At 47.8% G+C, this 26,428-nt stretch overlaps 1 protein-coding gene across 11 annotated transcripts in view; it reads right to left on the minus strand.

The window, feature by feature from the left end:
* The window catches only part of LOC142566166 (uncharacterized), an 88,109-nt gene that overhangs the window by 14,815 nt on the left and 46,866 nt on the right, over positions 1-26,428 (minus strand). For 4 of the 11 annotated variants that reach the window (XR_012824990.1, XR_012824988.1, XM_075677018.1 and 1 more), the window contains one exon: positions 18,932-19,214. The exons of 2 other annotated variants lie outside the window; for them this stretch is intronic. Coding sequence is in view for 3 of the 9 variants with exons in the window: in XM_075677016.1 (XP_075533131.1) it covers positions 19,142-19,214 (73 nt within the window). In the remaining 6 variants the exon portion in view is untranslated. Of the gene's footprint in view, positions 1-1,784; positions 1,962-18,931; positions 19,225-21,651; positions 21,818-26,428 lie in introns of those variants that run through there. 5 more of the 11 variants (XR_012824987.1, XM_075677014.1, XR_012824989.1 and 2 more) reach the window with 3 other exon arrangements.

Consider the following 26,428-nt stretch of genomic DNA (forward strand, 5'->3'; position numbering starts at 1 on the left):
CATTCAGAAAAAGAAAATGAGCGAGCAATAAAAGCAGCAGTATTCCTCGATCGTTGATCATTTCCTCGCAAATCCGACGTTCGACCGAAATCGGGCCGACTGCGCACAGAAACGCGAACAGAGCCCTTGAATCGGCGACATCTGGGTCGGGCTCGGCGAAATCATCGTTCTTGCCCCTCATTAACGCGCTCTCGAGCCGGACGATGGCTCGGGAGGCCTCGGCGTTCGTGCGAGCGGCGAGCGTCCCATCAAAGATCGCCGCTTCCGCGCGGTTAACGACCTTTCATTACGTGTTACCAGGCGATTTGTTCCAGGTATTCAACATCTTGCTTTTGTCTTTTTCTCAAGAAAATGTGGGGCAGCGATGGCAGCAGTGGTTCATAGAATCCCGATGTCCAGGTGAGTGGCCTGTCAGGATCGCATGAAAGAAATACAAACGGAGAAAGAGAAATGCCTAAGAGCGAGAATAATTTGTCACATTACAGAGAATCGACATGGTGCTCAAGAGCTCTTTTCCATAAAATCACCCGTTCTACAGGCACGTGGGACTGCAGTCCGCCTAGAAAATAGCGTTTGAGGGCATGGATAACCGGGTGACGATGGCTCGGGAGTTGGGGCATTCAGATACCGAGGGTTCGATTTGCTGCCGCTGCGGCCCCATTCCGCAAACATGTGCAAACACGCATGTGTACCCAACTATGGGTACACGTTTAAGAATCCTAAGCGGTATAACTTGACCTGGAGCCGTCCACTATCTCATAGCGGCTGTGTTGCTTCGGTGCGTTATACACCACCAATTAAACCATCGACAACTGCGAATTTGTGCCAGCTATATCGTACTTTTCAAGTTTGAATTTCTGGCAACCTGCAGCCGTCAAGAGTTAATAAAAGTGTATGCATACGGTCAAGTTATAAGTCTACTGGCTCAGTTAAAAATACGTTTCGCTGCTCAAACTATTGCCCCAACAATCGCCCTTCGCCTACCGTGAAGTCGCATGGTATACCCTCCACTGCGGTTCCACCACCGCTAGAGTGCATTTAGATAGCGCCAGTAAAGCTGCAAGACTGACGACATAAGTCCGCGCTGTGCCGTCATCGCGTGCTGCGGGAAAGAAGGGGCCAGTGGAGCCCAGAGCGTAGCGCGTTGCGAAGATCACATGCCGCTGAAACGGGCCAGCTGATGGAAGTGACCACTCCACAGCTGGTCGCTCGGGCGCTTGCTCGCCGAGGATAAGGGTTGGCGAGCCGGCCAAATTTGATCACCGAGTCCGAAGCAGCAAGTTTTGCTCTGTCCGCGAGGCGAAGCTGGGTAATGTTCGGCTTCACATCCGACGGCTCAGGCAGGCTCTTCCTGGAAGTCGTCACGGAGTCCGGTTTCGGGTGAACAGTTACGCGCCGTCCCGAGAGTGTTTCGTTCTGGCCGAGGCTACTCCTGCTACTCCTTTTACGCATCTTCACAAACGAGACGGGAGAAAAACTTTGGCGATGGCGAACCCGATGGCGGTCCCGTAACCCAATCTAGGCTTGCCGACGAGCGGGCCTCGGACCCAATGAACCAGGAAGTGCGGGCAGGGGTTGTTTTCGGGCCATCCACAGCCAACGAGATGGTTTCCGGGAAGCGGCCGTATTACGCGCCAATAGGGCGAGGGATCCCGTAGCCGATTCCTGGTACGCGGCAGCCTCCCCTCTGTCGCCCCCGGCAACAGTATGTGCGCTCACGTGACTCCGATTAGGTAACAGAGACACCGACCAGTGGTGCTACTCTCCCCCTTCCCGTGGCTCACCACCGCAGAGGGACCTAATGACCGGGCGGGCTCCCTGCCGCTGGTCCAGAAGCTGCGACTCCCATTCGCTGCACGCCTTCTTCCTTCCTTGCTGCGACGCCCTCGCCGCGCAACCGCACAGCGTCCGGGCGACCGCCTTGCACGTTGTGGTCAAGTCCGCAAAGAGTCCCAACGTCGCTGAAAGGAAAGGAGAAAACTGCGTTTGTTCGCGTAAGCCGCATCACTTATGAATTCCACTTAGAGTTTTCGGGCCATCGAGACCCGTTCATCGCGGAGTATTTTGGCGCTGCTTCTTTTTCGTCCCCTTTTCTCCTTTCCCGCGACTGAGTAGCGCAGACTACTTGTTCGGGCCGACCTCTGTCCCTTTTTTGCGTGAAATCCTCTCTTGTGTGCAGGTACAGATTGTCGGCAGCCTTCAAGACGAGCGCAGAAACGCAGAGCCGCAGACGGCCTGCCGCATTATTCTTTCCCTTTTATCATAGCTAGAGTCAAGTCTTGGTATAGTGGCATTACAGAGAGAATGAGAACCGTATAAAGACCATGAAAAAAAAAAATTGCAGCTCTACTCTTTACAGCCCTCGTGAGATGTGGCTCGTATACGCTACGTCGCAAAATATTTCAGACGCCTAATTGAGCATTTTTTTTCTTCGTGTTCCACATATAAGTACACAAACACAAATATGAACTTGCAAGCTCTTGCCAAGTAAACGTATTTGCTATACGAGGTGATCATCTTTTAGTCTTCCGGAATTTTTAAGAAGTGTCCTGTTTTCAGAATAAATTAATTCTAGTCATTGTGATGGATTATTCAGAGAGGCAGACATTACTTGAACGAGAAATCAAAACACTTATTCAACTAATTAAAAACATCCATAATTAAAATTATTTCTTTACGGCATATATTTCAATTTACGAATTGTAGCGCTGGTCAGTTTAAGGCGTATCCACTTGGAATGAATATCCAGGATGACATCAGTTTGGAGATATGCGCCATCAAACTCGCCGTAAAAATGCGCTGCTATTTCACTTATTTCTTAACAAAACGCTCTTTTACGAACTGAGGCACGAAAGTAATTGGAACACCTACGTATACTTCGTCCCACACTTTGGAAAGTATCTTGAAACTGGTGTTATCTTGGAAATTCATTTCAAGTGTATACGTCTTGCAGACTCACCGGCTACAATTATAAAATTGCAAGATGTGCCGTAAACTAAATAATTAAGAAATTTAATGAATTCTTAATTAGTTGAATGTATCTTTCAATTTCTCGTGATAGTAATGTCCACCTCTTCGAAATTTCCAGCTCAACAACGAGAATTAAGCTATCTGCCACAGGCGATTTTTAAACATTCCGGGAAACTTAGAAATGATCTGCCCGTATATCTCCGCAACAACAACAACAACAACAACAACAACAACAACAACAACAACAACAACAACAACAACAACAACAACAACAACAACAACAATAATAATAATAATAATAATAATAATAATAATAATACAACGTACGAATAACTTCACGTTTTTCGTAGGAGAACGAAACCCTTCTCTCTCAGTTGTACTCGTGGTTCCCGGTGCTGTGCCCCGAAGGGATACATTGTGTGTTTCCATCATACAACAACAGCAACAACAACAACACTAGTGCAATGTTGCTAGAAAACAAGAGCAATGCAAGTTTTATTTTGTAGCCCACTAAAGATCTCAATACTTACAATAATGAAGCTTCCGCATATGCGAGGGCGAATCAAAAAGTATTTGTCCTTTCTTTTTAGCCACGTTACGGCTATGTATGCGAAGTCAACACATCCATTCCCAGCGGTGTGGACCTTTCTTGGACCGTACCGGCCTTATCTGCTGGTAGCTCCGCGGCGCAGAAAAAGGAGGAAAAAGGAGGAAACTGTCAGAAAAAGGAGGAAACCAAGAAAGAGGGCTCGCCATGCAATGAAATAGGCTACATAAACATGCAGGGCGGCAGAAGAAACGCAAAGTGGGCAGAGATTGAGGAGCAGTTAAACAGAGAACAAATAGGGGTGTACGCGGTTACAGAAATGCACATTAGAGACTCGGAAGAGCCGCCAGTGATTGAGAATTATGTTTGGGAAGGGTGCAACAGAACTAAGTCGGAAAGAAAGGGAGGGGGAGTCGGAATGCTCATCCACCAGAGAGCCAAATGGAAAAGAGTATATTCAAAATGTCAAGAGCATCTTTGGTTATCAGGTGCAATGAGCGGAAAAAAACTTGGCTGGGCGTTACGTATTTGTGGACCGGAAATAATTGCACAGAGAAGAATAAACAGTTAGTGGAATGCATAAGCGCTGATATTAAGGGTTTCGTGAATGGTGCTGAAATTGTCCTATTAGGTGACATGAATGCCAACAAACAGGATTTAGATGGCTATACCGACAACGGGAAGTCAATGCTAGACCTTTGCGAGCAACATAACCTCGTTATCGTGAATACAGGGCCTAAGTGTGAAGGGCAGATCACGTGGGAAGTTGGAAACCGGCAATCGACCATTGATTGCTGTCTGATAACAGAAGGAATTAATGATAAGTTGAGAAAAAGGGTCATTGATGAGGAAGGGTACAGCATAGAAAGTGACCATAAACGCATCATATTGAAAATGGGATATGTAGTTAGGAAAGAGAGCAAGAAGTGCAAAATGGCCAGTCCAAATTTGAACACTGAACAAATAACAAATATAGTCCCTAGAGTCGAGGAAGAACTTGACAGAGTCGAGAAAGAACTTGAGAAATGGCAAAATAAAGAGTGGTAACATAATGAGCTTCTAAGTGTAATGACGACAGAAATACGGAAGGAGAAACAAAATGTTCGTTGAAAAGGAAAAAAAGAAACCGAAAAGCTGGTCGAAGAGGGAGATACGAGAAGCGATCGCCGTACGACAGAAAGCATCCCGAGAGCACGGGCAGGCAAAGAAGGCGCAGTTGCCGCAAGATGAAGTAGCCAGTAAATGGGAAATATACAGCGAGAAAAAGTCTATGGTTCAAATACTGGTGCAAGCAAAAATAAAAGGTGAAAGTGAACGTTGGTTATCAGAAATACGCGAGAAAAAGAAGGCCGCAGCTAGAATATTTTGGAACCACATAAAAATATTAGGCAGGAAGTCGACAACAATGCAACAGCATATCTTACACGAGGATGGAAACTGACTGGAAGGAAAAGCGGCAATAAATTACATCCCAAAAATAATACCCGAATCTTCCCAAGGCAATGACGAGGTTGTATTTGAAGAAAAAAAGAGCATGAAAGAGACCCAGGTGGAAAAGGAGCTGGTGCTGACAAATTTCAACTGGAAAAAAGCCGAAGGGAAAATTCCTAAGCGCACAGCCACAGGGCTAGACGAGGTTCCCGTTAGGTTGATTAATGAACTGGGACCAAAAAGTAAGGAAGCTCTGGTTAAAGCAGTGGAAAAAACTTTAAAGGATAAACTAATACCAGACAGTTGGCGACAAAGTAGAATGAATTTAATTTATAAAGGTAAGGTGGAGAAAGATACAATTCAGTCTTACAGACCGTTGACCATTACATCGGTAATATACAGGCTGCCAATGCAGGCAATCAAATTAAAGCTTCAAGCATGGGCAGACAATAATGGCATTTTGGGAGAACTTCAGAATGGCTTCAGAATAGGTAGGTGTTTAGATGATAACTTATTTGCTCTTAGTCAGTGTATTCAAATATCAAAAGTAGAAAGCATACCGTTATATGTAGCCTTCTTAGACATCAGAGGAGCCTATGACAACGTAGACCGCAGCATTTTGTGGGATATTCTGGAAGGGGAAGGCTTAGGTGACGATTGTCTACAGCTTTTGAGAGAGATTTACCTAGAAAATACCGTCTGCGTTGAGTGGGAAGGGATGAGGAGCGAGGAGAAAGTTCATATCAACAAGGGACGGAGGCAGGGGTGCCCTTTATCCGCACTGCTGTTTATGATGTACATGGTGAGGATGGAGAGGGCGCTAGAAGAAAGTAACATCGGGTTTAATCTCTCATACAAACAGGCGGGTACAGTAGTAGAGCAGCAGCTTCCAGGTTTATTTTATGCGGACGACATTGTGTTGCTAGCTAACAAACAAAGTGATTTGCAACGTCTGACTAATATATGTGGACACGAAGGAAACAATTTAGGTTTAAAATTTAGTGTTAGAAAATCATGTGTTATGGTATTCACTGAAAACAGTGAACAGACAGTGGCGATACAGGGCCAGGAAATACCTCGGGTAACAGAATATAAATACTTTGGTATATGGATAAACGAAGGCAATAGATACATGGCAACACAGGAAAAAAACAACAACAGTGATGGGGAAGAGAAATGCAGCCATAATGAAGCACGGACAGCTATGGGGATACAATAGGTATGAGGTGCTTCGAGGTATGCGGAAAGGTGTAATGATTCCAGGACTTACTCTTGGAAATGCGGTTATTTGCTTTAAATCAGGGGTACAATCACGACTCGATGGGAACCAAAGGTCAGCGGGACGCCTCGCATTGGGCGCTCACGGGAAGACTACAAATGAAGCTGTGCAAGGGGATATGGGCTGGACTAGTTTTGGAGTGAGGGAAGCTCGCAGTAAAATTGAGTATGAAGAACGACTGAGGAATACGGAAGAAAGTAAATGGACTGGGAGAGTGTTCAGGTATCTATACAGAAAGAACATTGATTCACAGTGGAGGAAAAGAACTAGGAAGCTTGCCAGCAAGTATGCGGCCTGTATACATATAGGGTGGGCAACACAGCAACAAGAACGTCAAGCGGAAAGTCAGAAAGGCTGAAATAATCTCAGGGGTGGTGGCAATGGAAAAGAAACTTGCCATATGAGTAACTACTTAAGAGGAAAAAACGAAATCAGGAAAGAAGCAATTTAAGGTAACTCAAAGGGAAGCTCATTACTTTTCGAAGCGAGATCGGGATGCCTTAGAACACGCACCTATAAAGCGAGATATAAGGAGGAAGAAGAAGCATGTGCTTGCTGCGGTAAAGCTAGAAAAACTATGGAGCATGTTTTATTAGAATGCGAAGACGTCTGCCCAGCGGTCGATTTAGGCATCACTGGCCTCCTTGAAGCCCTTGAATTCAGCGAGAGCAGTGGAAAAGTAAACATGTCCGCAATAGGATTGGTGGAAGAAAAGTAGGAAAACGACAAAAGAACGGAGACGTACAAAAGCGCAGTTTGCAATAGGGGATCGGAAAATTTGGTTTTGGGAGTTCATAGTTACTTTTTTTTTCTTGTTTAACATAGGTAGGACATTAGGCAGTATAACAACAAGAGCTTGGTGGCGCAACCCACCGCCCCGTTCCAAAGGGAACGCTCATACCATCCATCCATCCATCCATCCATCCATCCGTCCGTCCATCCATCCATCCGTCCGTCCGTCCATCCATCCATCCATCCATCCATCCATCCATCCATCCATCCATCCATCCATCCATCCATCCATCCATCCATCCATCCATCCATCCATCCGAAGATGGCGGTTGTGCTTCACACGTCCACGGCGTACGAGCAACGAAGTGCGATTCGTTTTCTATGGAGCAAGGGACGAACGCGCATCGAAATCCACAGGGAAATTGCAGCCCACGTATGGGGAAGGGTGTCTCGCTTTGAGAAATGTGACATGGTGGTGTTTTGAGTTCGCAAGAGGCCGTGAAGTCTTGCATGACAATGAGCGTTAGGGAGGCCGCGGCTACCACAAGGGCATCTCAAATTTAGTGCTGCGATGGGACAAATGTCTGAACCGGTGTGGGGACTATGTGGAAAAAGAGTGTAAGCTACGCAGAATAGTACGTATATTTGTAATTACCTGTATGTACGTTATTTTGGCTAATAAAAAATAGGGGCAAAGACCTTCTGATCCACCCTCGTATACCTACAAAGAGAACATTTGCACTTGGGACCTTACATTTTAAAATGAAATGTTTAATGATAATATTTTATATTGAGAACTTTTAAAAACCATTATTACGCCAAAAACAATCCATAATTCAAATTAGGTGTTCTAAAGACTGGAAGAAAGTGCGGGTTTGACATCAGAAATTCTAGCGAACTTCAGGTATTGATAATCTTCTGCAATAGCAATCACGTGCTCGTTGAAGGTTCATTTCATTATCTTAGTAGGTGCGCGCTCACGTATGCATAAACGCAAAATAAGGAGTTATCGCGTAATCCTAAGCGCCTATATTGTGAGACTCCCACAGGCGCACAAATACATGATGAACTTAGGCCTTCCAACTAGTCCTGGCAGTTCAGAATCACTTTTATAACTAATGTGATACATTATCAAGGGTTTTTTTTGTTACGGATGATAGGAGTAGTGTCTGTTGATGTGTCAACATGGCTTATAGCGTAGAAATTTCTTCATGGAATCGAGGCAACATGAGGCCTATAGTATATGTAATTTTCTATGTTACCTCTTCCCCGTAGTCTCAACGGCACCAGGTGATGCTTAGACGATAAGAAGGGTCAAAAGTAGTGCCTATTTAAGAAGTGCAGCTTCCAGTTAGAATACTTCGGACCTTGACCCATTTCACTTGGGTTGAACCAGAAATTAAATCAGGGCCCTATGACAGTGCGCGGCGGTGCTCTCAGATTGTTCTTTGCTGCAACGGTGGCGCCTGGCTCCTCGAAGTGCGTCTATCAAGCGGATTGAGTCACCGGAGAGAATAGAGGACACGCCGTGAGTCACTGACTGGCACCAGCGAGCGTGCAGGAGACAAAGTAAGAACAACACCGCGCAGAGACACGGCGTCGTCGTCCATCGGTCTTTCATTTGTGCAGAGGATGCAAGAGAAAGGCCCGGATACCCCTACACTCGGCGTAAACAAATGCGTTAAGTGCAACTCAAGCCGAAGCAATGAAACAACAAGCACGATATGAACATTCAGGAACTGACGAGGCACGGACGGAACAGGAAGAGAGCGAAAAGGATAAGTGAACCAAGAAATAATGCGCGCCGAGTAAGTTTGATCATCACTCCAGAAACTTTGGTCCACTATGCTAACTAACAAGAAAACTCCCCGTTCCAATTTTCTCCGCTTGGTGGGAGCGAGGGTGGAGTCATTGGTGCAAGTTGTCTCCTAACCAATGCCTATCCGCCACCTAGAATGATAAATAAATGAACACAGCGCTCACTGATTGCGATTGGTCAAATAGAGTCGTCTAGAGTGCACAAAAACAAATCCGAGTGCTCGTATGCATGCAGGTGCAGTAGCCTCTAGGGTCGCGTTGTTGCGCCGGAGACATTTAAAAATCACGCAGTTCATCGGGATTGGGAACTGCAAAAGGCGCTTCATGCAATGATTGTCTAGTGCTCCGACACCTCATTTTCTTTATCCAACGCCTGCCAATCATCATTTGAGGTTGCGCTTACCCAGTGAGTGCAATGGCCGCAATTTCTCTCATTTTACCTTTACTCTCTTTTATTTTTATTTTTTCACAGCAGCGCTCCTCCCTGATCCTTAGTCGTCGTCGGTGTTTGGAGAAGGCGCTGACCATTCTCTTGAGAACAATGTTCCAGACTAAAATTAAAAGTTATCAAGCGTATATCAGGTGCTCGTTGTAATATATGCCCAGTGTGAAAACTAAAACACCACTGCTGCTTTCGAAAGCCGTTTTCCTGTATCGCGTTCTTGATCAGCGTATCCATATCACCACAACTTGGACGCACTTGTGTACAAGGCTGTAGATGGCGTTCCCATCGATGAAGAAAAAGATTGTTCGCTGAGCTGCCAGTGAAAAAGTGGATTTTATGAAGAAACAGTTTGGGCATGCACTGGATACAGCAACCAACCAGAGATATATCGAACTCAGTTTTTTTTGTCACTTTCGCAACGTGCTAGAGCGAACCTTTCCAATTCGGCAAATATTTGCCACGAAAACGGCTGACTCCTGTTTAAAAAGAGCACGAAAATTATTTTGCGTCTTGTTCAGCTTATCAGATATTGATTCGCCGTAGAAATTTCTAATTATTGAGTGAACGACGGCCCGATTATGGACTGAATGACACGGACGAGCCTCCGGTCCGCGTGATTGCGTGCGCGTGTCCGTCCGTCCCTCCGTCCGTCCCTCCGTCCGTCCCTCCGTCCGTCCCTCCGTCTGTCCGCCTGTCTGTCTGTCTGTCTGTCTGTCTGTCTGTCTGTCTGTCTGTCTGTCTGTCTGTCTGTCTGTCTGTCTGTCTGTCTGTCTGTCTGTCTGTCTGTCTGTCTGTCTGTCTGTCTGTCTGTCTGTCTGTCTGTCTGTATGTCTGTCTGTCTGTCTGTCTGTCTGTCTGTCTGTCTGTCTGTCTGTCTGTCTGTCTGTCTGTCTGTCTGTCTGTCTGTCTGTCTGTCTGTCTGTCTGTCTGTCATCGTTCTTTCTCTTGTATGTACTTCAAATTCTTCGTGTGCATACATAAGTGTTCGTTTCTTCATTAAGTTCGTGACTTTAGCGCTCGTATTCGCCTTATCTTATTCTAGTGACTAATCTTATTTTGTTATAGCGCAAGCTTGGCAAGGACAACAGAAGGCACATCTGACACACACAGCGCTAACTTGCAACAACAGATTTATTTCTCGTTCTCGTCGCTATATATACACCCTCGAACCGTCATACAGCACGTCTACAATTTTTGGAAAAATTAAAAAAAATATATAAACTGGGAACCACACGTAGCCAGTTTCTTGACCCACATATTCACAGACATGCACATGTTCAACGCGAACAAAGATAATTGAGCTCTTTTGAGGATAATTAAATGGAAGGTGTACTGACGCATGCGTCGCCGAATGTTGATATGTGTCTGGCTTCTATTATCAAGCGCGTCATTTCACACCTGCTTCATGATGACTGTTTCTTTAAATCTTGGTTTGCATTTGCATCTCTGGCAATGGATGGCAAGAAAGCCGTCAGCGGCCAAGTTGTTAACTTTGCTACTGTGTTCTCGTAGCCTGTCATTTATGCATCTGCCTGTTTGACCAATGTAGGATCGTCCACACCCGAGAGCATATCCTAGCCCCAGAACTCTATAGCAATATAACAAAGAAATGAGGTGAACCTACCTATCACAAAGGGCACATGACTCTGTTCGAGATAGCTTGGTACGTAGAAATTGCCCTGGCCGTCCTGAGACGAGCACTCCGAGCTCATTAATAGAGTGAGAGTTCTTAAGAAAGACAAATGCTTAAAGGTGAACACACCGCGGAGTGGATTGGTTCGTTGAAGCTGGCACATAATTAATGCAGGAAAAGAAAGCATGACTCAATATGCCCGATTAACTTGGGCCAAGGAGGCTCAAAAAAAAAAAAAAAAAGAATCCTGGATGGCTATACTCCCGCAACCACCCTATGGAAAGAAGTCAGCGCAAACATAATTTTATGTAAAGGAGACCGCGCCATCTGGAGTCGGACAGCGCGAGTACTTTAGCTCTTCCGGAATTAATTTTAAATTAAGCTTATAATCTAAATAAAATGCTCTTTTGGGTTGCGGTCAATGTTCATGGTCTTCTGTTCGATTTGTCCTTATAACCTGAAAACCCGTGACACAGATGAACGTGTCCAGCGAGGCTCTCTTACCACTGTAGTTTGGAACGAAAACCGACAGGAATTTAAGACGCATGGTAATCGTCGCTACATGGTACCGTTTCCCAGTGCCTTCGCTAACATAGCAATGGTGCGACTTCACTTTCGAGGTGACTTCTCCAGTCCATCAGAATCTCCTTGCTTCCGCTCATTATTCTTCTGAAGGATAAGGTTATGTGGACCATCTGTGTTCCCGCTTCTTCAGTAGTTTAGAAAGCCAGAAGTAAAAAAAACAACAAAAAAATGCTTGCAGAGTTATTCGGAGAGTTTACAAAACTTTTTCATTGTGATGGCTCCGATGGAAAAATTCACTTCGCTTAGTTTCTACAAAGAAATACTCATTTAATTTGACGGTGTTTTTTTTTGTTAGCCTCTCGGCAATTTTTTTTCGAGTACTAACTTGTTTCCTTATTGAAACACATTTCTGAGCACAAAAGAGCTAAAATTAAAGAAAAAGTAAGAACCCTATCGGTAAGAAATTATATGAATATCTACCTCGAATTCATAAGTAATAAGAATAAACGTAGAATACCATATAGACGACAACTTCCGGGCATTATACGCCATCTTAATATAAACACGAAATTTGTGGGTGCTGAAATCACCTATTTAACTGCTCGCGCTGCTCGTTGCAGTTGAATGTAGTTCGTTAGCCGCATTGGTGGCGTAGCGGCTTTGGCGTTGCACTGTTAGGCCCGAGGCCGCACAATCAAATTCCAGCCGCGCTGCAAGAGCGCCCGTGTACCGTGCAATAGGTGCACGTTGAATAACCCCAGGTGGTCAAAATTAAACCGGAATCCCACCACTATACGGCGTGCGCCATAATCATAGCGTGGTTTTATAACGTAAAGCCACAGAATTTTTTCTCTTGTTCATGTAGTTTGTCGACTCCTCCATTTCGCTTTCCTTGCTATCACCATCATCATTTGTTGTCCTGAAATTCAGGGCCCGTATTCACAAATCTGACAGTTCGTGAATGAGTGCTGTTTGACATTGGCCGGCAGCCTTCGCTAATAATATGTCCGGCACTAGAACTGTTTGTAAGAGTGTACGCCAGTCAGCTAAGGTGGCTGGCCAATGGCAAAGAGCCCTTACGAACGAAATTCTTTATGAATACGTGCCTTTGTTCTTGGGCAATTTGGTGTCACGGTTTGCTTTACATTTTTCTGCTTGTCACACACGCGCACACATGTACATACGCACATAAGTCCACCGCAAATGTATGCTTGCTACGGCTCCGCACTTTCCGCAGGTGGCAGTTCCATTATGCCTAAGAGGTGAAAACGAAATAGGAAAGAAACAATTCATGATAACTCAAAGGGAAGCACTTTTCGAAGCGAGATGAGGATGCCTTAGAACGCGTAGCTATAAAGCGAAGCACACCAAGGAAGAATAAGCATGTGCTTGCGGCGATAAAGCTAGAGAAATGATGGAACATGTTTTATTAGAGTGTAAAGATATCTACCAAGCTGTCGGTTTAGGCTCCCCTGGCCTCCTTGAAGCTCTTGGGTTTCGGGAATAACCGGGGGAAAGTAAACATGTTCGCAGTGGGGATGAGTAAGAGACTATTGGAGGTTTGGTGGCAGAATAGTGGGCTGACCACAAACAACGGAGGTGTGCAGAAACAAGGTTCCCAACAGTTGTTGAGAAGGCTTGATGCTGAGAATTCTTTGTTTGTGTATGCTTTTTTTTTCTTTCTAAAAAAAAGATAGGTAGGTAGGACATTAGACAAAACAAGAACAAGAGCTTGGCGGCGCAATCCACTGCCCCATTTCAAAGGGAACGCTCATTCCATCCATCCATCCATCCATCCATCCATCCATCCATCCATCCATCCATCCATCCATCCATCCATCCATCCATCCATCTATCCATCCATCCGTCCATCCGTCCGTCCGCCCGTCCATCCATCCATCCGTCCGTCCGTCCGTCCGTCCGTCCGTCCGTCCGTCCGTCCGTCCGTCCGTCCGTCCGTCCGTCCGTCCGTCCGTCCGTCCGTCCGTCCGTCCATCCATCCGTCCGTCCGTCTGTTCAACCATTTGTTGAGCTCAGAAACAGCGATTTCACGATTTCAAGTTCGGAGCGTAGGCAGCAGTAGAATGGCTTAATTCTGCAAGCCAACCTATTCGTGTGACGTAGATGTCTCTCGAACGAGACTTTTCGGATAAAATGAAGGCCGAGATTACGTTCGGCTAAAGCAGAGTGGCGACAAATCTATTCGCCACTGCTATGACTCACGCCTTGTTTGAAGCGTGACGGGGAAACTCTAGGCCAGGTCATGACGCGCGTTCTATCTGGAGCGCTTCGCAGCAACAGGGACGCTGACCCCATCGTCGCGACAGTACTCAGACGCCGGAGCCACTTCGAAGATTCGATTAAACGGCAGCGGGTTTTGGGTCCCACACTGCTATGTTCGCGACAGGCTCCATCCGGGTCCGTATACTTGTTGAAAACACTACGGCGGCGTATCCTGAAGCCGATGAATCGTTCTTGGCCCCTGTCCAAAATCTATAGCTCCTGACGAACCATGTTCGCTGGCTGTGACTAATGGAGGCAAGATAAGTTGCGCTTCAAATATAAAACGCCAGTGGAGGCGGAAGATGCTTGCGATCAGTTTCGGTGGCGTTCAATTTTTTTTCGCCCTCTCCTCCTGAAAAAGACAGTTTATGAATTCGAAATTCGAAGGGATCAGAGGCTCCAAATCAGCGCGTTGACAGTTTGGTAAAAGAACTATGTGCCACTGAAGTTTATATTGCATAAAGTAATTTGGCCCATAGCGGTCGTTAAATATGAACACCGTAAAAAAAAAAAAAAAAAAAAAAACTGACCTTCAAGTAAGCATGTGCACCGTGAAGGTGTTTCCTGTGCAAAATAATTATATAGCATACATTTTTAAAGTAACAAAAACAGACTTATTTTTAATCTCCGCCGTGTATATAGTATACCCGCAGTGGTTATGCAAGAAAATGTTCTGTTGCCTGAGACCAGTAGCGTTCACATGCCGACACATGATCAATGGTCGCCAGTAAACTTCCAGCGGAACAAGTCAAAGCGGCGTAATCTTAAGGCATAAAAGAAAACATCATTGATGCACCGAGAAATTGGCTTTGCATACCGACTGTGCGAGCTCAGTGCACGCCGTGTTAACACCCCGAGCAACACCACGCTGCAGGTGCTACTAGTGCACGTGCTACAGATAGTCCTTTGCGATTTTGTATCTTTTTGTGCTTATATTTACCTGTCGTCTGACTTTTCTATGTAAACGCAGTATTAAGAAACACCCTGCAGAGTCTGCTCATTCTCGGTATAAGATACGCCCGTCGTATCTGTACTATCCTTTGTAGTGTCGATCACCAAGATCATGCGCAAAAGATCGAGCTCACAGAGGCCTCCCTCCTATATCGTCAGTTCTACCAGGTGCATCACTCCGCTCTTTAGCCGCACCGATTAAGCGAACACAGTTTAATCCGTAGCGTAGCCATCAAATTCACCTTCCCTGTGAGGTCAGCTACGCTGCCCACGTGCGGCGCAGAATATTGTGTGCGCGAACACCAATTAGCTCGCATTAGCGACGGCTCTCTCCCGGCCTTCGGGTATCAGCCAGTGCGTTGCGCGAGCGAGACGGACTCGGCTATACATAACCCGTTACTCCTCCCAGTCGAACGCGAGCATGGGAAACACGCCCGCATGTCGGACAGTCCCCATTAAGCGGTTCTCGGTGTTTTGGTGAGACAATACCGCGCGCGCGGCTTCCGAGTAAGAACGACGTCCTTCGGCGCTGACTCACGCCCGGGGCCGAACGGCGCGCGATAAAGAGTCGGGCAACGAGATCGGCCACCCTTTCGAGCGGGAGGTTAATTGCGACGCACCCGGAGCACGCTTGCATTTGCGTGTCAATTCCGTGTATACCAACACAGACACACGTGCGCGAGTGAGAGACGTACCGCGGGCACCCAGAGGGCAACTCCGAGGAACCGTCCTTGCCACGGTGAGCGCAGCAAGGCCGGCCAATTATCTCACCTTTCCCTGATAACGAATTTGCACGCTTCTCCGTAATGAGTCGCCTGCTGCCCACGCAACGAAGGACATCGTTCGCAGAAGAGTGGCGAGCGCTTCGTCTTCGCCTACGTCAGTGCATGGTGTTAAAAGAATCGGGGAAGCACTACAAGAAGAAGAAGAAAAAAAGGAAAGAGCCAGAAAAGTATAATAAATGAACTGGGCGTACGTATTATACCCACCGGGCTAGACGGGAAGCAGCGAAACGTGTCCCCAACCCTTAAAGCGAAACAAAACAAATGAAACGCAGTCAAAACAAACCTGCGTCTGTGGGGGAAAATGCAGTCGTTGACGCAAGCTCAGCGCAGACTTGGCCGATAAGAGCCAAGAACAGCGCTCACCGACATGGGACTGCAGTGTCCGAAAGCCCACAAAAGGGTGACCAAGGCGAATGAATATTTTATGGAGCAGGACGAAAAAGCCTTCGAGGTGAAGGTTCGAGCTTACGCGTCGCTTGTTTATTGAACGTGGTTCGCGATCTCACCGCTAGGGATTGGGAACGGTCAAGCGGCCACTGGCCAAGCGCGCTGGGGACGAGTGTCTCCGAAGTTTCAGTGAAACGCCGGTGCAGGTCAGAGGCGGAAAGGCTCCCAAGGCTCCCAAGAAACCCGTCAATGGTAGCGGCTCGACAGATGTTACACGAGTAAATGGCAGCCGTTATGCGAAGGCAGCTTCGTACCAGTGGGTTGCGAGGACTTTTCATGCGAGAGCGGCAGTGCACACGATATTGTAAATTCACTTAAAGTGCACATTAGAGCACAGCTCCAGGAAAAGCAGGAACTACGCTGCATATCGTTTTGCAGTTTGTCGTAATAAACTGTTGCGAGACATGCAAAATAAAAGCACCTTTATTGGCAATCGAATTTGTCGTAGCAAGTAAGTAAAACAATATCCTAGCTCGTTATAAACGAAGAAGACCTCATTTCCTTGCGCCTGTTCATTCCAAATGTTTCGTTATTGATCGCTACGTAAGCAGTGAAAGACATGTCTAGTTAATTGGGGTTTAAACGAAACCTGGTTTGAAGGTACATGAAGAGAAGATTCCATGGTTTTCTATGCATAGTGTTAAGACGTATGTAATAACATTGATATGTGTCATATTAATATAAAAATTATCGTTGGACATCGCATCTCGCACATCATTGCACATTCTTGCACTTTCCTTTCAGAGCACGGGCAGGTTCTATCGAAAAAAAAATTCATAATCGTCATAAACAAAGCTCCTATGCGCGAAAGCTGGGAAAACCTGCGTGGAATTGACATTTATATTGTTTTTTTTTGCATTTTGCGCAGAAAGCTGTCGTGTCCATGGAGCATCACCTAGCCCTTGCGTGACAGGTATTGGCGGCGAGGCCTTACGGAGTTGCCACCTGTAGGAAGCGCCTCGCTTGCGTAGTATGAGGGATAACGCGGCGCGCTCCTCATAGGTTTGGCTGTCGACGCTCAATAAAAACAAGCGGAAGCCCTCTTGGACATTTCTGCAAGTACTCTCGAAACGACAGAAGTCCTTTACTCTCAAAATAATAACCTTGGGCAAACAGAAAGCACAGAATGCTTTACAGACGCTGTCTCTTTACCTAATACGTACAGTGAACGCCCACTGCGTGCGGTCATCGCGATGGAGTCCTCCGAACCGGTTTCTTATGTGAAAGGCACGTAATCGCCGAGAGCAAACTATGTTAAATATATTCTTATAGAGGGATGCCTGTATAACCAAATGGAGCATAAGAGGATCAATCATCGATGCAGCGATCGCACAGGTTCGCAGCGAGTGATTGCGCGTCTGCATTCATGTCCGCGTACAATGTTTCGCTTTCGCTGTGAGCGCGTTTTCGCGCCGTGCCGTGAGCTTTAGGCAGCAGAATATGAGCATTTCACAGTGCACAAGCAAGCATTGCTGCGTGGACGCTATCAGAGCTGTTCAAAATTATTTCGTTATAACTAGGAACTTCGGCGCCTACGGCGACTTGTGATGTGCCGTAGCGCCGATTCGATCTTTATTCTCTTTTCTTTTCTTCTGAATTATTCGACTTTTCAATATAATTTTTTCTCAAGTTGCATCGCACTGTATGTTTATCGGCTTTCTTAGCGAGCGATTTCCCGCTGCTTTTTTTTTTTTTCTTAGTACAGTGCATTCATTGTTTGGTGCTAACACAAACATGAGCCTAAGCCATGCCTTTTTTAAATGTGCTTCTTACTGTTCCATTTACATTCCATGTGAACTTGCCAGTATCTAGCATCAACAAGTTCAAAGATCAAAGCTTCGTGACATTAGCCGGGCAACGCGCGCGGGCGAGCGTCTGAGTGCGCTCTTCCTGCTACTCACTGAACAATCGTTAACATCAGCAACCCGGACGCCTTAGCAGAAAGCTTCCTTGCGGAAGTGCTTGCTGCAAACCCGAGTTGTAGCCGATGGCTGCTTGCCAGTTCTAAGTTCCGCGATCCAAGCTTCAGGCAGCTTCTTGTTCCGCGGTTACGTGTGAAGGCTGACAGTTGGCTCCGTTGCGTACGTCCGGCACTGCGGTACCGAGCAATAGCCCACCATGTTGGACGCCTTCAAAGGCAGCCACTACCTATTATAGCGATTTCAAATGTTGTCAAGCAGACACCTGCAGCGGGAAAAGCTCCCCACTTGATCAGAGCCGCAGCGGAAGTGGGACTTTAAACTTTCGTTTTCAGCTTGCTTCGGCGCTTCCGAAGCAGCCGACGCGCCCGCCGTGTCCCCGTGATCCCTCATACCACCTCACGCCGACGGCGACGCCAGCTTTTCCAGCGGTGGAGCTCAAGCTCAATACTGAAGAGTGAAAAGGAAGATGGATAGAAGAAGATTCAGGGAGGTGAAGTTGAGTTCAATCAGTTTGGCTATACCCTACACGTGGGCAGAGGGATGGGAGATTGAAAGAGACACAACTTCAGAAGCAATTCCTCAATGACATACAGCTTGCGAGAAACAAAGACAATACAGAAAGAAAAATACACAGCACTGGCTTCCAACGTACGTTTACTCATGACAGAGAGAGAGGAAAGTCAGGGAGGTTAACCTCACTCAAGTGCCCGGTTTGCTACCCTGCACGGTGGTCGGACAAAAGAGGTTCAGAAAGGAGGAGAGAGAAAAAAAGTGAACTACTACAAGCGTTCACTAAGTAAGGCGCATCGAAAGCAAAAAGCCCAATAATGCTTTCACGGTCATCTGATGAGATACCGAGTCACGCTTGTGTTGTAGGATTAGCTCTTCAGACAGAGGTCGTCGTTACACTTGTTGAGCGCAGCGGCAAGTGAGCATATTTGCACACAAAACTGCGGACATTGGCACAGACTGTCGCTGACAGTTTCCTCTTCAGCGCGATGGTCACCATTCCTATGCGGAAGGCGTAGGCATTGGTGAACGTTTAATCAATACACATGAAGTGTATTAAATGTATTATGTATGTACTTACGACTAGCTAAATAAAAACTAATACCATCAAGCATATAGAAACTTCGTAACTTGATGAATCAAAAGATAGTGTATCAATTGCGTTGCATAGCATCTTTCTCGTGTTTTTCTTAGCGTGATCCTAGAAGTCCCTTGGTTTCGGACATCCGTCGAGATTTTCGGTTATTCCTTAGGAAGCATAACGGGCGAAATCATGTTTCAATGCTCGAACACGCAAGTCAGTGGTCACTATCCTCCGCAGGTCGCTTTTCCAGATAGCCAGGCATGTATGATGATGTCGATGGTCATTTGGCGCCCGCAGTTTCACTCAGGCGCCGCGTCGGCCTTCTATAGAACGCACCTGTGGACAAGTAGTGTCTAGAAGTATCTAAAAAAAAAAAGAACGAAAGAAAAAGAACGATTATTGCGTGGCCTATATCATCCACGACCATATTATTTCCCCGTGACAATATTCTAGTGTCAATATATATTTTTTAAATTTTTGCTGTCCTTGTGCGTACCAACCGTTGATTCTAAATAATCAATACAATTGGCTCCGACTAAGATTAATAATGTCCAGTAGTTTTTTGGTAAACACCGAGTTTTACAATGTAAGTAGTAACCGATTCACCGGCTGCTTTTGCTTTGATCTAAGGTACGAGCAAATTTTTCAGCACCAACTTAATTTTTATATTTGCTTTCATAGTCTCTTTGTAGTGCCGACACATTTTTATTCCTCTGTGGGACGCCGCCTTCCTTAAAGCTACGTTTCTTTTTTTACAATTTTACAGACATAAGCGTTATAGAATTGAAACAATTTTATGAAAATAAAGAACGAAAATGCACTGGATAACAGTTATTCGACGTACATGGTGCGCCAGTATGAAAGGGAACAGGAGAGTTGTGTTAGAATTCCGGTAATTTATTATTTTGCCTGCTCTAAGAAAATGATAAGTCAATTAACTAACGGTATTTTTCAGCACGAGAACTACGTAGCCAATAGAAGTTAGCGAACATCTATAGCTTACATATTTGCAGAAATCGCTGTTCGATTTCTGCAAATATGTTCGAACACAGTCGCGGGATCGTATCCCGGCCACGGCGGCCGCATTTCGATGGGGGCGAAATGCGAAAACACCCGTGTGCTTAGATTTAGGTGCACGTTAAAGAACCCCAGGTGGTCAAAATTTCCGGAGTCCTCCACTACGGCGTGCCTCATAATCAGAAAGTGGTTTTGGCACGTAAAACCCCAAATATTATTATTATTATTCGAACACAGAGTAAGTGTTCCCTTTCATATCGGTTCAAAGTGTACGTTTCTAGCGCGACCAGAGAAAAATAAAGCGAAAGTTAGGAAGATCAAATAGATTGGGAATATCCAGTTTTTTAACCTGCGGTGGAAGTGGGGAAAAGAGAGCACATAAAGTTGAAGAAAAAGTGGGTACAACACCATTATAGGGCAAAGCATAGTCAAAAGTAGGGCAGGACAAAGAGAGATAGGAAAGCTAGGGAAGTCAAACAGCCGCGTCTCCGGTTTGATACACGCAAGGGAAAAGAGGCCGGGTTAAGGAATGAAAAGTAAAGTAGCATGGCCATTCAACCTCCAGTTGAAGACAAAGTGTTCCTGAGCGATACGGGGGTGAGGATGGGGAGCAGGAACCATTTAATTTTATCCGAGACGGCCTCCGCGTCTCAGGATCACGATACTGTGCCCGATAAAGATGCAGGAAAGAACAGACTACAGTACACGACCAAAAAAAAAAAAAAACTACCGTATCACGAAATAATTAAGATATATGAGTCGAGGGCATTGGGGAAATTGATAGACGCTCTGGCACTGGCTTTCAATGCCCACTACGTCGGCCCACCAAGTGCGGTCTGAGTAGCCCGAATCACTCACGCACAACGCGGCCGCTGTCAACAGGGAAGGCGCCGCACATTCGCATCTGGGAGCACCGCGCCGATATATACGAGGCAGGAATGCGCCCGCCCGCCACCGCGCTCGCCGCCGCGCCTCGGAGGTGGAAGGGGGAGCGCGCGAGAAGCGCGCCCAGGGTTGCGCCGCCGCCCGGCTCCCAGGCGCGCCGAGTGCTTCGAGCGCCGCGCGCGCAAAACTTTCGCCGCCGAGTCGTGAACGAGCGGAGGAGGGAACGCGCCGCTGGGCTTGCACCCCGGGTCACTGTGTCAAAGTGCAGCTGAGCGGCCCGCGCGAGAACTAAGAGGAAACCACGGGTCGTCACTCTAAGCCGCGACAGAAGCAAAAGCTGCTAGAAGCAAAAGTAAAGAAAGTCCCAGAACTTGAATCAATAAAAAAGAACAAGAAAAAAAAGAAGCTAGTTGTGTTAACGAACCGGTGTATAGCGAGACGAAGAGGTGCATGTCGGCCGACCTGGGGCTGGAAGCTGAGCGACGCCCGAGGCGCGCACCACGAGACTAGCGGTGGCAGCAGCAGCGCCATCTCCCTCTCAAGCAGGCCCGAATAATTCGGTTCCAGGAACACCGGGGGTTGGAACCAGCTGGACCAATCAGGGGCCACGCCAGCAGCCGTACACACGGCGTGGTTTCGATTTGCGCGCTTTCGGGGGAAGAAAGCAAAAAAAAAGGCAGCAGAAGAAAAATGGGAGCGAACAGAGTGCGAAAAGGAGAGCAAAAAGGCGCGCAAGCAAAAAAGAAAGGGCGCGCTGTTCGTTTTATGCGGACCACGAGCCGAGACACCAGCGGCATGAGTCACGGGGAGATGTGCGGCCCCAGCGCGACATGCCGGCAGTGTTCGGCGACCCGGGCCCTGGGACACTGGGCTGCCGGTAGCGCTCGAGCCCCCGACCCATGGATACTGGCTGAGGCCGTGACCAGCGGCTGAGCTGCAACCCTCCGCGGGACGTCCTGTGCGCGCCCACGGGCGCCAGCCATGCCCGCCGCGAGCCGCCGCGACGGCCCGGGCTTCGGGACGGCACCAGGGCCCGGTGAGTGGGTGCTCCTCTCTGCGCGGTCAGTGCAGCTGGTGAGCGCGAGGCGTGCGGAAATGCGTTTCCTGCGCTGGCGCTCGAGACAGCCGCGCTAACCTCATGCACAACGCGCGGGCCTCCCTTGAACGAGCCTTGATGCGCGACTTGCGAGCGACCTGCGATATGGTTGCATCGTTTTCTTTGAGACGCTTCGACATTTTTACTTGCCACATATATGCTACGAGGCATTGAGTCTCGGAGCTCGCAGTCGTCCGTTGAGAGATGATTTTCGAGCAAGTAGCTTCCACGGAAAGCTGCTTGGATAGTGATGTTCAGTAAACGGACATATTTTGCCGCCTAAGGGGAAGCATTGCTTTCCCTTAGTGGCGCATGCATAAAAACACGAAGCAGTGGCTCACCATAGAGCTAGGCGTCTTGCCAAGCGTCATCGCAGGGTCACGGCAATTCCGCTTCTGCAGTCGAAATTTTTTCGTCATGGCATCGCGCTCTTCTCGGAGAAATCGTGCAACCCCGGTCGGCGCCGATGAGTGGGCACGCGCAACCCCGTGTCAAGACGCGTTTTTTCCGCCGTTCCGACGCAGCAGGCCTGATGCGGGGAAAAAAAGGCGAAAAGCCCCGACTATGGGAGACGTTGTCCGTAAGCTTCGACGCCAGGGCTGCGGAAGGGCCCGGGAACCGGCGTTGGTCAGCATTTCCGGAAGATGAGAGAACCTGGACGACAACTTCGGCCGTTCCGAGCAACCGGCGCGGTGTCGTGCGCGGTGCGAAAGCGGCCGAGCGCTCGAGAAAACGTCGGGGGCGGAAAAAAAATGAAAGTATAAAGGAGCGAAACCCCTGCCGCACGCAGTGGTAGGGCCCGTTCCGAGAACCGCGGCGAGGATCGCGCGCGGATCGCGTCAGATCACGTAACCGCGCTCACGGACACTCGCCATCGACCAGGCGTCTGGCCCCGGGCAGCGTGCGTCAGCCGTGCCGCCGATGGGAAGGGGCGCCCGCCGAGGAGTTCCCGAAATCGGCGGCGGTCTGCCCCGGTGTGCGCCGGGGCTTTTCCCGCGGGCCGTTCGCCCCGCGCGTCGCGGTCGATGCGCGCATTCCAGGCGAGAAAAATGCTCCGCCGCCGCTTGTTTTCGCGCCCGGTCGTTTCCCCGCGGTCACACGCACGCGGCTCCCGCCGTTCTACCCGCGACACGCTGACTGCTCTTCGGTGGCGCTTCACCCGAAAGAGAAGATGGCGCGTCGCCACCAAGATACAGGAGAGGAGGAGTATTTCATTAAGGGACGGACGCCCACCTGGACGCGCGCAGGCCGTTCACGCGCGGCGATGCGTTCCCACGCGAGCCCGGCGAGGCTCGTTCATCGCCTCTTCTCGGATCGGCGGTTAACCTACATTGGTAGACTCCACGTATGTAGCGTGTGCAATGCTGAGTGCAAACAGTTTCTGTAGTCTGCTGTCTGAAACGTCGCTGTGAACAGTTCTTAAAAAACGCGCCATTAGTCTATGAAAAACTATAGAAATATTATTAAACATTGCAAGCATTAGGGAGCAAATCGTCAGGCAAATGACGTAAGAACAGACACAAATGTGTGCATCTATACACAGAAAACAACAGCCAGCGCGGTTAGCTCAACAAAGCAACTTAACCAGGCGCGTTGTTTGGCGAACGGCATTAATTTACTACGCGCTTGTTGTATTGACTCGCTTCAAATGGTCTACTTACAGGAAAGACATGCGCCAATGACTCTACATGCATGATGAAAACAATTAGACGGTCTGCGTTCGATAGACGGTGGCACTTGCAACGCTAGTTATAAGTGCCACAGCCTGAGCGCAGAGCATTTGATAAAATGCAGTATTTGTATACCGACGTTTCGTCACAAGTAGTGCGTATGTGCATATGCTACTTAGCGTTTTTTTGTAATGCTCGATCTGTGTTCGCCAAGTGACTGCTGAGTCTCAGCAATTTAACCTCCGTGTCCTTTAGTTGGACACACAAAGAAACGCACTGTTTCCAGTTTTGGCAGCGCTTACCGCGAAACAGCGACCGCAGTCTCCAGATCCGTCTTTCGCAGAACACCAGCAATCGGCTTAACGATGTTGTGCCCCGAATACGACAGAAGACGCGCAGAGAAAAGAAAGGAAGGAAGAAAGTGCTACGAAAAGAGAGCAAGACCCGAAACCAAAAGTAATATACCGGACGTCCTAACTGCGTCTTTCTGTCTCCGAAATAGGAACAGTTGGGTCCGCGCTTCGTTTAGGATCTCGCCGACGCAACAACGAGGACACCCACCTGACACCTACCCGCTACTCGCCGAATCCGTCCGGGTAGCGAGGGAAGAAACCGCGTTGCGGTCCGGACAGCAGCCGCTCACTGCGACTGCTGGCTACACCGAGATACTTCTATACGCTGCGTGCACAGTAGACCGGTACTGGGAAACTTGGCTGATCGAAGAGCATACTAGCACGGAAACACCGCCTTATTATTTCTTTTTTTTTATTTCTTTAAAATCTCTCCTCTGCCCTCCAGGTTCCCTCCAAGGGGAGCGTGTATACACACACGCAGATCGATTGAAAAAAATCCAGGTGTACGGGCGGATTCCAGGAACCGATGAAGACGTGTCGCCGGTGGCATTAGGTGCGCAATAATGGAGCCCTGAACGTCTTCCTAGAAAAAAACGCGCTCCTCCGACCCAGTTTCCGCCCGACGCCCTTGTTCTCCCCCGTTCGGTCTCCATTGATTGCTAATGCGCCGGGAGAAGCGGGCGAGGAGGGAGCCGTGGTTTATGATGCGGAATGGATCCTGTCGCCGGGAACCGCGCGACCACACCTCGCGGGATCGGGCGAGCGCCGCAGCGGTGCGTCGGCGCGGCTGCCGCGCGGCGGGTTCGAAGACCCCGGGCCGGACGGCGCGAATCGCTGCTGAACGCCGGGGCGCGCGCGCTTGAGCCGCGAAGGAAAAAGTTTCTGGAGAAAGGCCCGGGTCCCGTTCAGCTTTGGCCTTCATTTATCGAGGCAGACTGCAAAGCGGCGTCGATAGCCCAATTATCAGTGTTTTCCAGGTGAGTTTGTCTTGCGCAGTTGCTCGGTCTCGAAGTGCGCAGAATTTCCTTCTTCGCGCCGCCAGCGTGCATTCATCCATGTCAACGCGAGCAGTGCGTGTGCCAATGAGATGCAGTGTTCCCGCCTAACTTCTACTGCGGTTATTTTAACGCGATAGCGTTAAGGGCCCCGTGTAACAGAAAATTCGGTGTCGGTGGCGTTGTCTGCCAGAAAAAAAGAAAAAGAAATCATCCCGAACCACAACCACGCAGACACTCCGCGTGGCGCAGAGGCGTTACTGAACTGATTGAATTTCTCAAAGTAAAATGCGTAAAGTCCAACTTACACACAATCTACATACATGCTAGCTTCGGATTGTGATTTGAATATACGAGAAAATAATTAGAATATACGAGAAAACATAATTCTGTTATACGCGAACTCAAACGCAAACCAATTCTTTTTTTCTTGCTTACGGCGGTATGAGCCATTGATGAGACACTGCTTGTAGCCTCTGCTTTACGGGGGTATGAACCATTGCCCTGCCGTATACTACCGTTGGGTCGGGATTGTTTTCTACCGGGCCCCGTATCCGACGTCGGTGTCGGCGTCGACGAGGCCAGATAACGCTATCGCGTTCCACTCTTAAAGGCGAAGTTTAAGCGTCCTCCAAGTATTTGTGTCTTTTCCATGACCACCCCGGTACAGTTCAGGGGCCGAGTTCACAGTACTTTCGTTCGCAAGAAATGTTCGTCGCTAGGTGCCTTCTTTAATGCCATGTTCGCTATAACGATTGGCTTGCACGTGTTCTTACGAATTGCTCTCACGATATGACGTCCTTTGTGAACGAGGTTCCAACTGTGCGCTCAAAACTCGGAGAGTTGCGACGCCCGCGGCCTTCTGCGTTCCTTTTTCCCATGTTTTTATTTGCAATATGCTACTACTACTACTACTACTACTACTACTACTACTACTACTACTACTACTACTACTACTACTGGTACTGTTCTTCAGTGCGATTCATGCTGCTGAGAGGGACCGACACAGGGGGGGGGGGGGGGATGAATATTTAAGTTTTCGGACCGGATATAATATGAATATCGAGAAAAAAACGAATTGCAACGAATATTTCTATAAGGCAACAGAATAAGAAGTGCTCGTAAGCATATTATAGAGCTCACAATGCATACTCCGAGTGGAAGTAAATCCATTTATACTCTCAACGACACAGCACGTAAATGCGAGAGATAAACTGCAACCACAATTTGTGTGAAAGCGACGATAAAATTGATGGAACACGGTAATAATACACATTGCCAAGAGAGAGATAGCGACAGGAAAGATGTGAAAAGCAGAGAGGCTACCCGGGGTAACCCTGACTACTCTGCAGTGGGAGATGGGGAAACCATAGAAAGGTGCCAATACACACCTAAGGTGCATCAACCTTTATGAAGGTTAATTGGTCATAATCTTAAACAAAACTATTATATTCCTGTGAACGAAGTGCAGATCGACCAGCCGATAATCTCATGTAAGTGATGCAAAACTGATTAGCTCCACCGAAGGAGCCAAACTTTTGCAGCCAACAC

Source organism: Dermacentor variabilis, unplaced genomic scaffold, assembly GCF_050947875.1.
Source record: "Dermacentor variabilis isolate Ectoservices unplaced genomic scaffold, ASM5094787v1 scaffold_12, whole genome shotgun sequence".
In the NCBI taxonomy this organism is placed as follows: Eukaryota; Metazoa; Arthropoda; class Arachnida; order Ixodida; family Ixodidae; genus Dermacentor; species Dermacentor variabilis.